The sequence below is a fragment of the Pogona vitticeps genome, chromosome 5 (genome assembly GCF_051106095.1).
Source record: "Pogona vitticeps strain Pit_001003342236 chromosome 5, PviZW2.1, whole genome shotgun sequence".
NCBI classification, from domain to species: Eukaryota; Metazoa; Chordata; class Lepidosauria; order Squamata; family Agamidae; genus Pogona; species Pogona vitticeps.
In genome coordinates, this window is record NC_135787.1 from 42,317,545 (window position 1) to 42,331,596 (window position 14,052).

Genomic DNA, 14,052 nt, shown 5'->3' on the forward strand with positions numbered 1-14,052 from the left:
GAAACGTTCGCAAGTGGAGATGTTCGTAAGTCGAGGTACCGCTGTAACATAAGCAGTTCCTTCTTTTCCTCTAAATTCCAGTTTCAAATCACATTCCATTTGTTTTATTCATTGTAACCAAGAGATCAAACCATATGCCAAGCATCAGTCAAGTAGAATGGCATGGCCAGGCAGGGCAGGGCCAAAGTGGGGGTGCAGGGTTCATGACCCAAATGAGGAAGGGGCTCCTGTTCTTTGGCCACGAGCCAGCTGTGTCATCAGCCTTTCCCCTCTGGCTATTATCTTTCTGCACATCATTTAAATCATATCCCTTGCATTTGATATTATGAAGTCTTGTTCAGATAAAGCCAAGTAGTGAGGAAATTTCACCATTATAAACACTTTCAGTGCATCTCCAGGCATCACCAATAAGAATGGAAGTTTAGTAAGCTGCTCTTTCAGTAATGATCAGCTTATCCTACTTTTCTTTAGTGCTGTTAAGTATGAGTAAGAGAAAGCAAGAAAGAAAATGGTGTGGCTGTCAAGTTCGAAACAGATAAATCAATTATGTCCTTTAAATTACTCCAGAGGGCTTTCCTTCTGGGGTTTAAAAATGCCTGCTCACTCAAAATTGTCCCTTAAATTTACTCAACATGTATCAGAGGCAATAAATTGCAAATGCAATTTTGTCATGAACACAACCACTCTTCCCCACTACCTCTCTCTCTCTCTGTATCAGTACATTAACATTATTTTATATAAAAGAAAGGGAAATTGCAGCACTTCAAATACAGACTTCTGACCCACTAGCAAAGTCTTTCAATACAAAGTCTAAATATACAAAAGATAGAACGGGTTTCTGTTAGGCCCAAAGATTGTGAATTATGTATTTAGCAATCCCTTTTTCCTTCTCTCTCCAGTTTTACACCTCATGCTACAATGAAGAGAATCCCAGATTTTGTTTTCTTCTAAGCTTATCTATTTACTGATGTATTTATTCAAAAGGTTTCTTAAATAACTCATCAGGAATGGTGGAGGCAGGGAAGAAATAATGTGAAGAAATCCTGCTTTGAGGCTCTGTTAGGCATCTTCCCAAATCCTTTTTTGCTTTTTAAAAATGCACAATATTATAAACTTTTATTAAATACCTCAGCTAAAATACTGTCTTTTGCTATAGTGAGAGCACCCACAGCAGAATGTTTAAAAAGGTTTTTCGCTACGTCCTATTAAAAATAACAAATATTTTCTTATTCACAGCTATATTCACACTCTAAAGCTTAACCAAGAAAAGGGTTAATTAGGGATACATATTTTCACAGAATGTTAATAACGGGCATGACACACACTATGTGCCCATAAGTAATTCTCAGGTATCTTTGATCTTAGCCCCAAATGATTACAGTTGCCTACCATACCCTGACCCCGGGGATTTTTTCAGAACCAGACATCTGGCTACTTTGTTGTTGTAGACTAATCTCATCCCACAAGACCTAAAAAAAATACACCAGGCAAGGAGGCTCCTGGCAAGGGAAAAAACAGTACACTATTAGCAGATCCTGCAAGTGAGCTGGCATATCACCATTGTCTTCACATTTCTTACAGACTTGGGTCAGATGGTCTGCTTATGCTCTGCAGGGTTTGTTTGTTTGTTTGCTTGCTTTATCATAGCAAATGTTATGGGGGATGTTATACTATAATTCTTAGCAGCTATCATGCAAAATACAGTATGTGCTTTGTCTTGTACTATAACAAAAGATATAGGGGAAAGGAAGATTTTTTGCCCCCTTTAAAATCATGAAATTATGGAAATATTACTTATAAACCTGCTGTTGAAGCCTAACACTGCTTTTTCTCCTTTTAATAGTCTTTTCAAAGTGTAAACTTCCATACGTAATAAGCATATGACAACTAAAGTCTATCTTGTATCAAAATAAGTACTCACAATAAGAGATGGGTACGAACCGCTGAACCGCCAGTTTGTGTCAATTTGCAGCACTTCCCAGCAAACACAGTCTCCTCTAGTAGGCACCCACTTTCAGGCAGTGATCCGGCTTCCCTCCCACGTCCTCCAGGCATTGCCTCTAAGGGGACGCCCGCCAGAGGCGGCAGGGCTGGGAGGTACTTCACACCCGCTCAGCTGAAGTGCAAACCATCACAAACTGTCAGTTAGGCGGTTCGTTTCTATCTTTACTCACAATATAAACCTAACCTCAAACTGACTTCTATGGTCTCAAAAGAACCATGTACTATTTTTTACAAGTACTAAACACATACATTTCTGAATGCTAGCTATTCATGCAAGCCACTAATCCAAGTAATCTGAATAACTGCTTGTGATAGTCTGGAAAAGACCGGCTGTACACTTGGTAATATTTAGGCATGTAGGTAATTCTCAGTGAACACAAAGTAAAACACCAACCCTTCAGCAGACCCACATATTTTGTGGGTCTCCTGGAGGGTTGACGTTCCACTTTGACCCCTTATCTTAAGGGAGTCCTAATGTACTGACAGTTCTGGACCAACAAAAGAAAGACTAGTTGTTGTAGGTTTTTCAGGGTGTTTGGTCGTAAGGATCCTATCCGTGAAAGCCTTCGAGAATACGAAAGCTATGCAGGTAAAAATGTTTGCAGTTCTATTTGTGATCTTTTATCTGGCCCTTGGAAGTAAAGGGGCCCTCAATAGTCACTTGCACACCCACTATAAAGCAAAGTGTGCTGCTTATATACCACCCCATACCACTTAAAGCATTCTCTGGGAGGTTTACAGGTTAATTATGCAGGCTACACATTGCCCCCCCCCAAGTGAACTGGTACTAATTTTACCAGCCTTGAAAGGATAGAATGCAGAGCCGACCTTGAGTCGGCTACCTGGGATTGAACCCCAGCTTGTGAGCAGTTTAGGCTGCAGAGCAGCAGTTTAACCACTGCTTCATGAAGCTCCTATAACACTACAACTCCCCCTAGGTGGTTCGTGCTCATCTCTAATTGTGAATGCTTATTTTGATACAAGATCGACTTCAGTTGTAATATGATTATTCCTTAGGGTATCCTTGTAAAATATCTTAATGTGAAAATAAAAGTCCTGTTGACCTTTGGAAAGAAAGTGAAATAGCTGCTTTTCTCCTTAGATTTTATTATGGCTTGATGATGATGCTATTTTAGAACTGGAATTGCTGGCTTATGTTCCACTTACTGACACTTTTTGTGGCTTTCATATCACAGAAGGCCTGACTTCATCCATATAAATTATCTGAGTCCTTCAGCTTTCTTCATAAGGCAATGAAGTCAAATAATGAGTATAAAAGAAAGGACAACGACAACCTCTCATTTATTAGGAAATCCCTAATACAGGGGGCACATTTAGCTTCTTTCCTTTTGTTTTTAAGCATGTTTCAAAGAATTTTTTCTTTCACTCTGCTCTCAACTGAAACAAATAGATTGATTTTTAATGTCATCTCTTTGTGTTTTAATGGTAAGAAGGGAAGAGACTTATGGGAAATGGTCTGCCTGAAAATTGTTTTATTCCATAGCTTTTAGTTAAATGTTTTAGATATTGATTTTAAATGTTTCTACAATATTAATTGCATGCTACCATAAAATGACTTTTTGTTCTGAATGGCAGCCTATACATTTTTAAATAAGTAGCTGTTTGGAAATCATGATTAAGTAACCAGATATAAAAATTTAAAATAAATAAAAAGCTGTAAACATGACATCTCCCTGTTTATTCGCCTTATATATACAGACAAAATGTTAAGACCAAGACAGCTTAACTAGCTATATTTGTTCTTAGCCATTCTGAGAGCCAGCTGGCTGGATAGCTCAGTGAGTTAGGTATCTGGCTGAGGAAGCAGAGGTTGGGAGTTCAATTCCCTATTGTGGATCCCAGAAGAGCCAGCTTATGTAGCCTTGGGCAACCTGCACAATCCTAATACAGTGGACCCTCTACTTACGGAATTAATCCGTATTGGAACGGTGGCTGCAAGTTGAAAAGTCTGTAGGTTGAATCTCCATTGACCTACAATGCATTGAAAACCGATTAATCCCATAACTGGCAGTTTTTATTCTATTTTTGTTCCATTTTGGGTTTTTTCTGGTCTGTAAATCGATTCTCCGGCTGCAAGTCGAATCTAAATTTTGCGGGCGGAGAAGTCTGTAACTCGAAAAGTCTGCAAGTTGAGCCGTCTGTAAATCGAGGGTCCACTGTATATCCCCAGAATAAGGGAAAATAAACCACTTCTGAGTACTCTCTACCTAGAAAACTCTGAAAACAGTTTCCATAAATCAGAACTGACAAGATGAAAGCCAACTTAATTCAGAGGGCCAGTTCATACATTTGAGAGACACTACTTCTCTTTTCAACCAATCCTCTTGTGAGGCTGCATGTAGCAGGCTGTACAAAACAGATGGCTGGTAGCCACTTCTGTTTTGTAGGGCATAGTACCACTCCTATTCCAGAAACAGCTGCAAGACAGCTCCATTTTCATTGGAGGTGGACAACTTGGGGTCCTCCATACTCTAACTGGAGCTGAAGGATCTGCACTCAACAATACAAAAGACAGTCCATTGTGACTCAATGCATTATTTAAAAATAAAGAAGAAACAGAAGAATTCTGTTTGTTTTATGGGATCAAATTAAAAAAAAATAAGAATATCAAGAGAATGCATGATTAAGTATTTACTTTTTGTTCTGCTGCCAAGGTTTCAAATACCCATTTCACTAATAAGACCATTTCCCCCCTATAATGTTACAATAAAAGTAACTGTAAGAGTCAATATGCTGAATAAGATAAAAGCAGCCTTGCAGGCTCCAAAGTAATGAAACAGGTTCCCAGTAGCAGCAAAGCAGATACATACAGAGTTGCACACTCAGACAATATTATAAAATTGACCCATCCAGGAGCCCAAGTTTCAGAGGACAAATGCTTTCTGGCGTACGGGAGAATCTCATTAAGATAATATGAGGTATCTTCCTGTTTCTGGTTTGTTTCTTTCCCACCACTTTTGCCAGCTCCTGTTTCAGTTTGGAAAGCTGGAGAAAGAAAACAGGAACGAGCCACGGTTTCGGCTTTGAACGTTACTAGACATGTGATTTCTTGGAATTCGTGGACTATACTTCACCACAAAACTGGCTGCGGGAATTCCTGCAGACTTCCGGGGGCTGTAGTCTGCTAATTATGAAAATCCCATGCCTACAACATTACACCAGACACAATTTAAATAAGTCAGAGTTAGCACGCCAGCAGTAAACCATGACATCTAACTGTGGTTTGGAGCTGGCTAGCAAATAGTGGTTTGTTAGCAGAGGTTGGTTCAGACATCACAATGAACCAGACTTTAATAATAACCATGGTTTGGCATGACATATGAATTCTTATTAAGAAGCAAATTCTAACTAGGATCACATGCAATCCAAATACTGTACCTCAATGCATGAAATATTCTCTGAAAGATTATTTTAAGTATCTTCCACAATTCTCAAGTCTAAGAGATACCAACAGAGGGATAGTAGCTAAGCCTATTAACATCTCCTCTGAAAAGAGCTATTTCTAATTTTCACTGGAGTGCAAAGCAACTGGGCTCTGAACTCCCTAATACCTCAGGTAGCACAGGTGTTCTCTGTTTGGAGCAGCTGGCATCTGTTAATTAAAAAGAAAATTCAAAGAATATGTTTTCTCTGTATTTTTCAAGAAATTTAAACGAAACCTTCTGCAAGGTCTCACATTTTACAGGTAATACAGTTTGACATATTTTCTCCCCTTTCTTGACTGTAAACAGCTTGAAATTCCAAGACAGTGAGATTATTAGAAAATCAGGATAAAGATCCTCCTATTTTAGGGGGGGGGGACTAAAGTTTCAAGGAAACCATAAAAACAGAACTTAATTTGATATATACTTGGTGTTTTTTTTTTAAGCAAGATTAGCAAAAATACAGTTAAAGGAGTAGCTATACTCTCATGAAATATTATGTTAGACTTCATCTTGATCACGGCTTCCTGAACACCCTAATCCTGAACAAGGTAGAAACACACAAGGAAAAGAAATCATGGCTTGTTTTACCCACCCCTTACTTTCTCTCTTTTCTGCCAATTTCCAACAGATATCCCAACTATCTTTTCCTCTCCAATACACACCCAAAGCCAAAAGCTGGGAGTTCAATTCCCCATTGTGCATACCAGGAGAGCCAGCCTGTGTGGCCTTATATAAATTCCACAGTCCCAAGGCACCCCCAGAAAAAGGGAATGGTAAACTATTTCTGAGTACTCTCTTCCTCCATGAGAAGACTCCCTGGAAAAGACCCTGATGTTGGGAAAATGTGAAGGCAGGAGGAGAAGGAGACAACAGAGGACGAGATGGTTGGACAGTGTCATCGAAGCGACCAACATGAATCTGACCAAACTCCGGGAGGGAGTGAAAGACAGGAGGGCCTGGTGTGCTCTGGTCCATGGATTCACAAAGAGTTGAACATGATTTGACTAAACAACACTCTCTTCCTAGAAAACCCTGAAAAGGGTAGCCATAAGTCAGAATTGACTTGACAGCATAAGAATGGGCCAGTCAGCTCAGAGTCAAGCCTCCTTTAGATGGCTATATATACAGGGCTATAGTGAGCAATCATGTCCTGTTTGGTATATAAACAGAATGAAATGGCAACAAATAATTCCTGCAATGCCTCCCTTATACGTAATAATGTCTATTAACTTGTTCACTGGCAGTTCAGAACCCTTTAATTTTTTCCAAAAAACCTTTGTTAGACCACTTTAATTTCCCTTTTTACAGCTTGCATTTTTCTTTCACTCCATGGGATTCTGATCCCAAAGTTTAAATCTATACCCCACATGGCCACATTCATGCTGTTCTCCTTCATCTTACTTCAGAATTATCTCCTTCCCTATTCCTTTTCTCACAGTAGGAAGGCAGGCTGTGATGGACAGCTGTGGAAAGCATCAGTACCCAAAATACCCAACAGCTGGAGGACCTACCTTGATTGGCTACAGAAGAAAGAGCCCATCTGTCCAAAAAGACAATCCAACTCTGCTTTGTAGTTTACTATCTGTGGCCATTTCTCTACTTATTGACATGGTACTGTGTGTGTTTTATGTACAAGTACTAAAATTCTTAGCCTCTTTAAGGCAGGAATGAGGAAAGCTTCTTTGTCTTGGTGGCTAAACTCCAATTTAGTATGGGCTTTGGAGAGGGACTTCATATCAGCAAAATTAGGTTACAGGTGTGCCATGTAGATAGGACCTGTTTAGACATTTTCCAACCAAGTACAGTGGTGCCTCGCATAACGAGGGCACCGTTTAACGACGAATCCACATAGCCATCTATTTTTTTAGATCACTAATGCGATCGCATTGCGATGTTTTAATGGGCAAAACATCGCATTGCGATGATCGGTAAGCGTTTTGCTTACCGATCTTCGCATTGCGATGTTCCTAAAACAGCTGATCGGCGGTTCCAAAATGACTCCCGGGTGCCCAAAATGGCCGCTGCAACCATTTTTGCGCGGTTTCCTCGCTTACCGAGGGCGCGAAAATGGCGGCGCTATGGAGGAACTTTGCTCAACGGTGAGTTTGGGCCCCATAGGAACGCATTAAACAAAGTTTAATGCATTCCTATGGTTTTTTCCGTTCCGTTTAGCGATGTTTCCACATAGCGACGATTAATCCAGAACGGATTAACGTCGCTATGCGGGGCAGCACTGTATGCAAAATGCAATTCAATTGTGTGCATTGAATTTCCAGCGTTTTTAAAACAGACATTTAACAATGCTTTGTATACCATCATTTATTATGGAAGTAATCATCTACAATACCATATTGTAGAAATAAGTCCCACTGAATTCAATAGGTCCTCCTTCTGAGACAGCCCACCAAAAAAATGCAGTGCAAGTGTTTCTGGCACTTACATATTATCAACCGAAAGAAGAGAATGCTTCTAGACAATGTATCTCTAAGCGATCCTGCCTGCCTGTGTGCTCACGACAGAAGTGTGACTGACTTCAATTAGACTTATTCCTGTGATAAGGCTGCAGTCCTCAGATACTGTCTTGCCCAGAAGTCCCATTTACGTCAAAGAGACTTACTGCTGGGTTTACAGGTGCAGGCTAAGTTACCTCTTGGGAGAAAGCCCTGTTAAACTGAAAGAGGTTCATTTTGAAGTACACCACTACAGTACTGTCTTGTTCTACTTAAATGCATTGGAGGTCAAGAAGGAAATGGAGATAACAAAAGAGTAGCTTCAGATTCCTTTAGCCACAAAACATGCTCTATCTCTCTCTCTCTCTCTCTTTCTGTGGCTTCTCTATTCCCCCTCCTGACATTTCTCTTCTCAATCTCTGTGGCTTCCTCTTCTCTCTTCATGTTCCTTTATATGTTCCTCTCTCCCTGTGGCACTCCCACCTCTCTCTCTCTCTCTCTGGACTCTCATTTTCCCCCTCTATCCAATGTTCTTCATAAATTCATTCATTCATTCATTCATTCATTCATTCCATTTATACCCCGCCTATCTGGTCATTGCGACTACTCTAGGCGGCTCTTCCCCAACACAGCTCTTCTCTTTTTCTGTCTTCTCCCTGCACTCCGCCACCAACATGGTTCCTACATTGATGTGTCTATTTGATTTCTCTCTCATACCATTTCCATCGCTCCTCTGCCACCACCATGGTTGCTCTGTGTGTATTTTTATTTGTTCCAAGGCAATAATTTTAAAAGATGCCAGGATGATAACAACAGAATGGACCACTTGTATCATCAGTGCATCTCTCCTTGACGATCAGGTTCCCCAAACCTTCAAGGAGACATTTATCAGGCCCAGCTGGAATAAAATGAACTTGGCAACTGATAATTGCAACAACTATTGTCCAGTTGCCAATATTGCTTTTTAAAGCAAGCTAGTAGAGAGGGTCATGGCTGATCAGCTTCAGGCATTCTTGGATGAAACCAATGCCTTTGATCCATTCCAGTCTGTGTTTAGGCCACATCATGTCACAGAGATGGCATCTGCATGATGACCTTCTGAGGGAAGCCAACAGGGGAAAAATGTCCCTGTTGGTCCTCCCTGACCTCTCAGCAGCCTACAATACCACCAACCATGTTATCCTTCTGGGGAAGCTCTCTGGACTGGGGATTGGTGGTCTGGCTTTGTCCTAGCTCCAGTCCTCCCTGGAGGACTGTCCCCAGAGAGTGCCACATAGGGAACTGGTGCCCACCCCTTAAACTCTTCATTGTGGAGTCCCTCAGGGATCAATTATCTCCCCGTTACTGTTTAATATCTATATGAGGCCACTGGGGGAGGTCATCTGGTGATTTGGAGTGGCGTATCACCAATATGCTGATGACATGCAGCTCTATCTCTCCTTCCACCCTTCTGCAGTGGATGCTGCCCCATCCCTTGAGCACTGCCTGACTGTAGTACTGGAGTGAATGAGGGCCAACAGATTGAGGCTGAATCCGGACAAGATGGAGGTCCTTCAGGTGGATGCCCTGTCTGTCTGTGGATTGGGTGTCTCACTTTTCTTTGGGGATGTCACTTTCTCTGCAAAGGATGATGTTGGTAGTCTGGGTGTCCTACTGGACCCAACACTGTCTATGGACACTCAGAAAGCATCTGTGGTCCAGTCTGCCCATGTCCATCTCAGGCAGACTGCCATAACCCTTGACTACATTGGTCCATGCACTGGTAATCTCAAGATTAGACTACTGCAACACTCTTTACATGGGGCTACCTATCAGGCTGTCACAAAAACACCAAGAGGTCCAAAACATGGCTGCCAGACTACTGAGTGGAGTGAATAAGTATCATCTTCCCAACTCTGGCTGCTTTACACTGGTTAGCTGTCCATTTCTGTGCCAGCTTCAAGGTGATGTTTTTAACCTATAAAGTCCTAAACTGTTTGGGACCTCACTATCTGGCAGAATGCCTACTTCCAACAAGATCTGCCCATTCTGCAAGTACATCTCAAACTAACCCTGAAAAAGGCTTAGAGGGAGAAGACAAGAAAACGGGCCTTCTCGGTAATTGCTCCTGGGATGTGGAATGACCTCCCCCCTGCAATTGGTTTGGCCCCTTCACTGATGAAATTTAAAAGGTCATTTAAAAAACTGAGTACTTAGGAATGTATTTGGAAATCTCATACCTATGAACTCAGCTGACTAGCCCATGTGACTATGTCCGCCATCTTAGGTTTTAAATGTTCTGAATATTTCATTTTGATGTATTTCTGTGCTTTCAGTTACTGCCTGTGTGTGTGTGTGTGTGTGTGTGTGTGTGTGTGTGTGTGTGTGTGTGTGTGTGTGTGTGTGTGTGTGTGTGTGTGTGTGTGTGTGTACTGTAAACTGACCAAACTCAGCCAGATGGATGGTGTAAAAATTAAAGCAACCAACCAACAATTTCTATGGTAAGACTCCCCAAGAAATAAGCCTCATTTACCTCTAAGATACTCATTGATTTCCTGAAGAACTGACATGGAGTTTGGGCAATGGCTATGGAATACTTCAATAAGCATGTGCACCCGGACTATATGAATTTTTTTCTTTGTAAACCAAGCATCTTTGAAGTATCTTCCACAATAGGATGGATTAATTCAAAATTTAAAACCATGTAGCATGAATTATTTTCTTTTCAGGAAACAGTAGCAAGCATTTTAAAAATAATTACCAACTTAGATGTGATCCACAAAAACAATGGCATCAAAACAAGATCACAAGGTGCGGGGCGGGGGTCAAAATAAAAATTTGAATTTTAAATTAGTACTGTGGAAACCTGAATTCAAATCTCAACTCAATTTTCTCACTCAGTGACCTTGGGCCAGTCATTCTCTCATACTTCACAGGCTTACTGTTGGGGGGGGGGGGAGGAAGGCAACATACCCTGCCCTGAGCATTTTGCAGGAAAAGTGGGATATTAAAAACTAAATAATATTAATAATAAATCACTCATTATTTGCATTATTAATAACAATATGTTATTAACATGATTAAGAACTTTAAATGTGAGTAAATAAAAAACATTGATTTTTTAAAAAAAATAAAATTCATAAAATAATTTTAAACTAGAGGTTAAATATATAAAAATGCAAAGCTCCCCTAAAATAACTTCAAATAGATAAGAAAACCATTGAAGGATTAGTGAAACAAATCCTTTCTATCCTGTGAATCCTTTAATATTATTCAACAATAATTTATATAAAGACTGGTCTTTATGAACTCTTTTATTTTCCATCAAGAACGCAAAGGAGAGGAAGAAACAGTCATGTTTCTTGTTCCATTTTTACATCTGAGAAATGACTTCTAAGTCTATTACGTTCTCTATGAACCTGATCTTTCAGCTGTAGTGAAAATTCTCTTAAAGCTATAATTTTAAAGTTAAATGATGAGAGGTTTCATTTGCTTTCCAAGCAGAGAGAGAACCTTTTTCAAATAAGACTCCTGCTGCCATGACCTTGGTCTATGACTTAAGAGTTCACCACATGCAATAATTTCCCTCCCCTCATGGGAATTACTGAGATTCCTTTTGTGAAAAAGGTTTTATATTTGGAGGCATCACTAGATTTGAAAATATAATAATCTTTATACTAAGTAACATATTTCAGCTGAACACTAATTCATACAAAAGATTTTAACACAAATGCAAATGTTGTACACTGAACCATGAATATAAGAGCCACAAATAGGGGGATTTGTTTTAATTTTTGTTAAAACGAAATCCCATATCCCATTAATAGAGAAGGATCTACAAATCATCAGCACGTTACCCCCTCCCTGAAGGAAAGGGGTGACCTGGGTGACTGGTGAAGGGCCTTGAAGGACAAGTGGCCCACCCTAGTCCCCTTACCTTCCTACCACTTCAGACTCAATGAAACAAGCAGTTTCATTCAGTCTGTTAAATTCTAGCACTAAAAGGTAAGCTTTGGTTTCTGCATGGTTGTCTCAGATGGCAGTCTCCTTGATAACGTACATTGACTGGGGGTGGGGAGGATGTTATTTTCAATTCCCCAGTCTCATACACAAACATACCTGAAATATGTTTCTGCAAGGGTTGGAGAATTCTCCATTCCTGCCTTTCTTGACCTGCTGTTTTCCCCCTATTTATGCTCCCGAGGCTTTCACACAAAGACAGGGATGACTCAAAAACAATATTTGATTATAAATCACTTCTCACCAAGCTTTCCAAGGTTCTGGCCTTTTACTGACACATCAAGTTATTTTTTGACATTTTCTGCTTGTTTTTTTCTGCATCGTTTTTGTTGTACATCCTTTCTGAAAGTTCAGCACCCTCGGCCAACGATCTGCCCTCAGACAGACTTTCCCAAAATTCTTAAAATGTCATTCAATTCTTCTGGGAGCCAAACACACACAAAAACAAATAAAATATATCTAACCATTACTTCCACTTCAAAGGCATTTATCTTTCTCCATTCGTTCTCAGCCTACCAAGACTAAAGCACAAGAAGGCGGTAAATGATGTGCTCACACTTCATAATATATACTATAATGGTCACAACATCATGTCCCTTTTGCTGCTATTTCAGTATACTTGTGCTATAAACATTAGTTATTTACTAGAGCCATGCCTCAGATTTCTCCCCAAAAATGGGACTCGAGGGGACCAAAAATGAAATATAGTAGGAGAAATATAATTAAAACCATGAGATAGATGAATTTGAAAACTTCAAAAAGCAATTAAAAACACATCAACAAGGAAAAAAACAATAGCACCTGCTTGGATTAGAAGCCTCTTATCATTCAAAATTGTTGAAAAACAGCCATAACAATTGCTTTGCTTTTAAGTAAGAAGCAGTTAAAGGAGCCAGTGTCTGGGATTTTCCCTTGCTTGGTATCATTCTGTGAATGTTAGTGAGCACAAGAGGGTATTACGTTGACCATTTTGACAGCTGCCATTGGTATTTTTGATATTCAGGCTGCTCTTTGCTATGTAAAGCTTGGCATCTTTTTTTTTTCTGCTGGCAACACAAGCATGAGATTGTGCAGCAATACCAGGACACTTCCTGGCATTTTGAATTTTGGATACAGAAGCACAATATCCCACATTCATAAATTGGACTTGTTTTGAAGAAGCGAATTAACATCACTCACAGTGCCCGTAAGTTCTGAAGAACTTTAAGGCTTCTTACTACTTTGTGGTAAGTTGGTTTGCTCAAAGATGCTATTGCTCTCATGTGGATTTTGTACAGCAGCCACTTTCAAAAACTGCTTTTCTAGCATTAATCCAGCAACTGTAGTTTGGTAACTGTACTTGATTCATACAGAAGAGTATCATCCCACTGCAAGGTGAGGGAGGAAAACACTGATTCCTGGCACATTGCAGGCAATGAGAACTTTATGTCCGAAATGTTATTGTCTTCAAATAGCCACAGGCTCCAAAATATTTCTTTTTATAAAGAAATAGGAGGAGGAAATGAGAAACTATGGAGTCGGTGACTGTTTTCACAGGTCATCACGTGCCTGTCTTTGCTTCACAGGGAAATAAGTGGTCGCTATCGTAGAAGTAGTCTCATACAGAGTGAAATTCTGACTCTCAAAATACCCAGTACTGTATATTCAGATAACTGAGAATTAACATTTGCTTCTGCAGGGTTAGAGGGGCCATGGCACCCACTCTGAGAAAAACTAGATCTATTTTTACCAAAGTTAAAACTGTGGAACATGAATTTAGTTAGTTGATCGATTTCCTCTATCAAGTTGAAGGGGATCGCTGCCCTGCTCTGGAATAAATGCTGAAATTGAAATTTGTTTTGATTTATTTATTAAACACATATCTTGCCTTACTGCCACAAAATGGCACTCACGGTGGCCAGCAGTAATAGAACACAACTGAAACACTTTTTTAAAAAGTATTTATAATGCAAATTTAAAACGTTTTATATTTGCAGACAACCATTAACAGGGTGCCAAGTTGTTGTTTTTTCATTGTTTTCCATGAGCAATGGTTTGAATAAAGTTTATGACGATGTTATTGCAATGCTGCCCTGGGATCATTTTAGGAGAAAAATGGCATATGAATGTTTTAAATAAACAAACAAACTTCAATTAATATTGCTACATATTTT

At 39.9% G+C, this 14,052-nt stretch overlaps 1 protein-coding gene across 7 annotated transcripts in view; it reads right to left on the bottom strand.

The window, feature by feature from the left end:
* Nucleotides 1-14,052, bottom strand: part of SLC10A7 (solute carrier family 10 member 7) — a 183,361-nt gene that overhangs the window by 153,171 nt on the left and 16,138 nt on the right. Inside the window, exon 5 of one of the 7 annotated variants that reach the window (XM_078394750.1) lies at nucleotides 8,434-12,320. The exons of the other annotated variants lie outside the window; for them this stretch is intronic. Within the exon in view, the coding sequence (XP_078250876.1) occupies nucleotides 12,312-12,320 (9 nt within the window). The 3' untranslated portion in view covers nucleotides 8,434-12,311. Of the gene's footprint in view, nucleotides 1-8,433; nucleotides 12,321-14,052 lie in introns of those variants that run through there. 7 annotated transcript variants of the gene reach the window in all.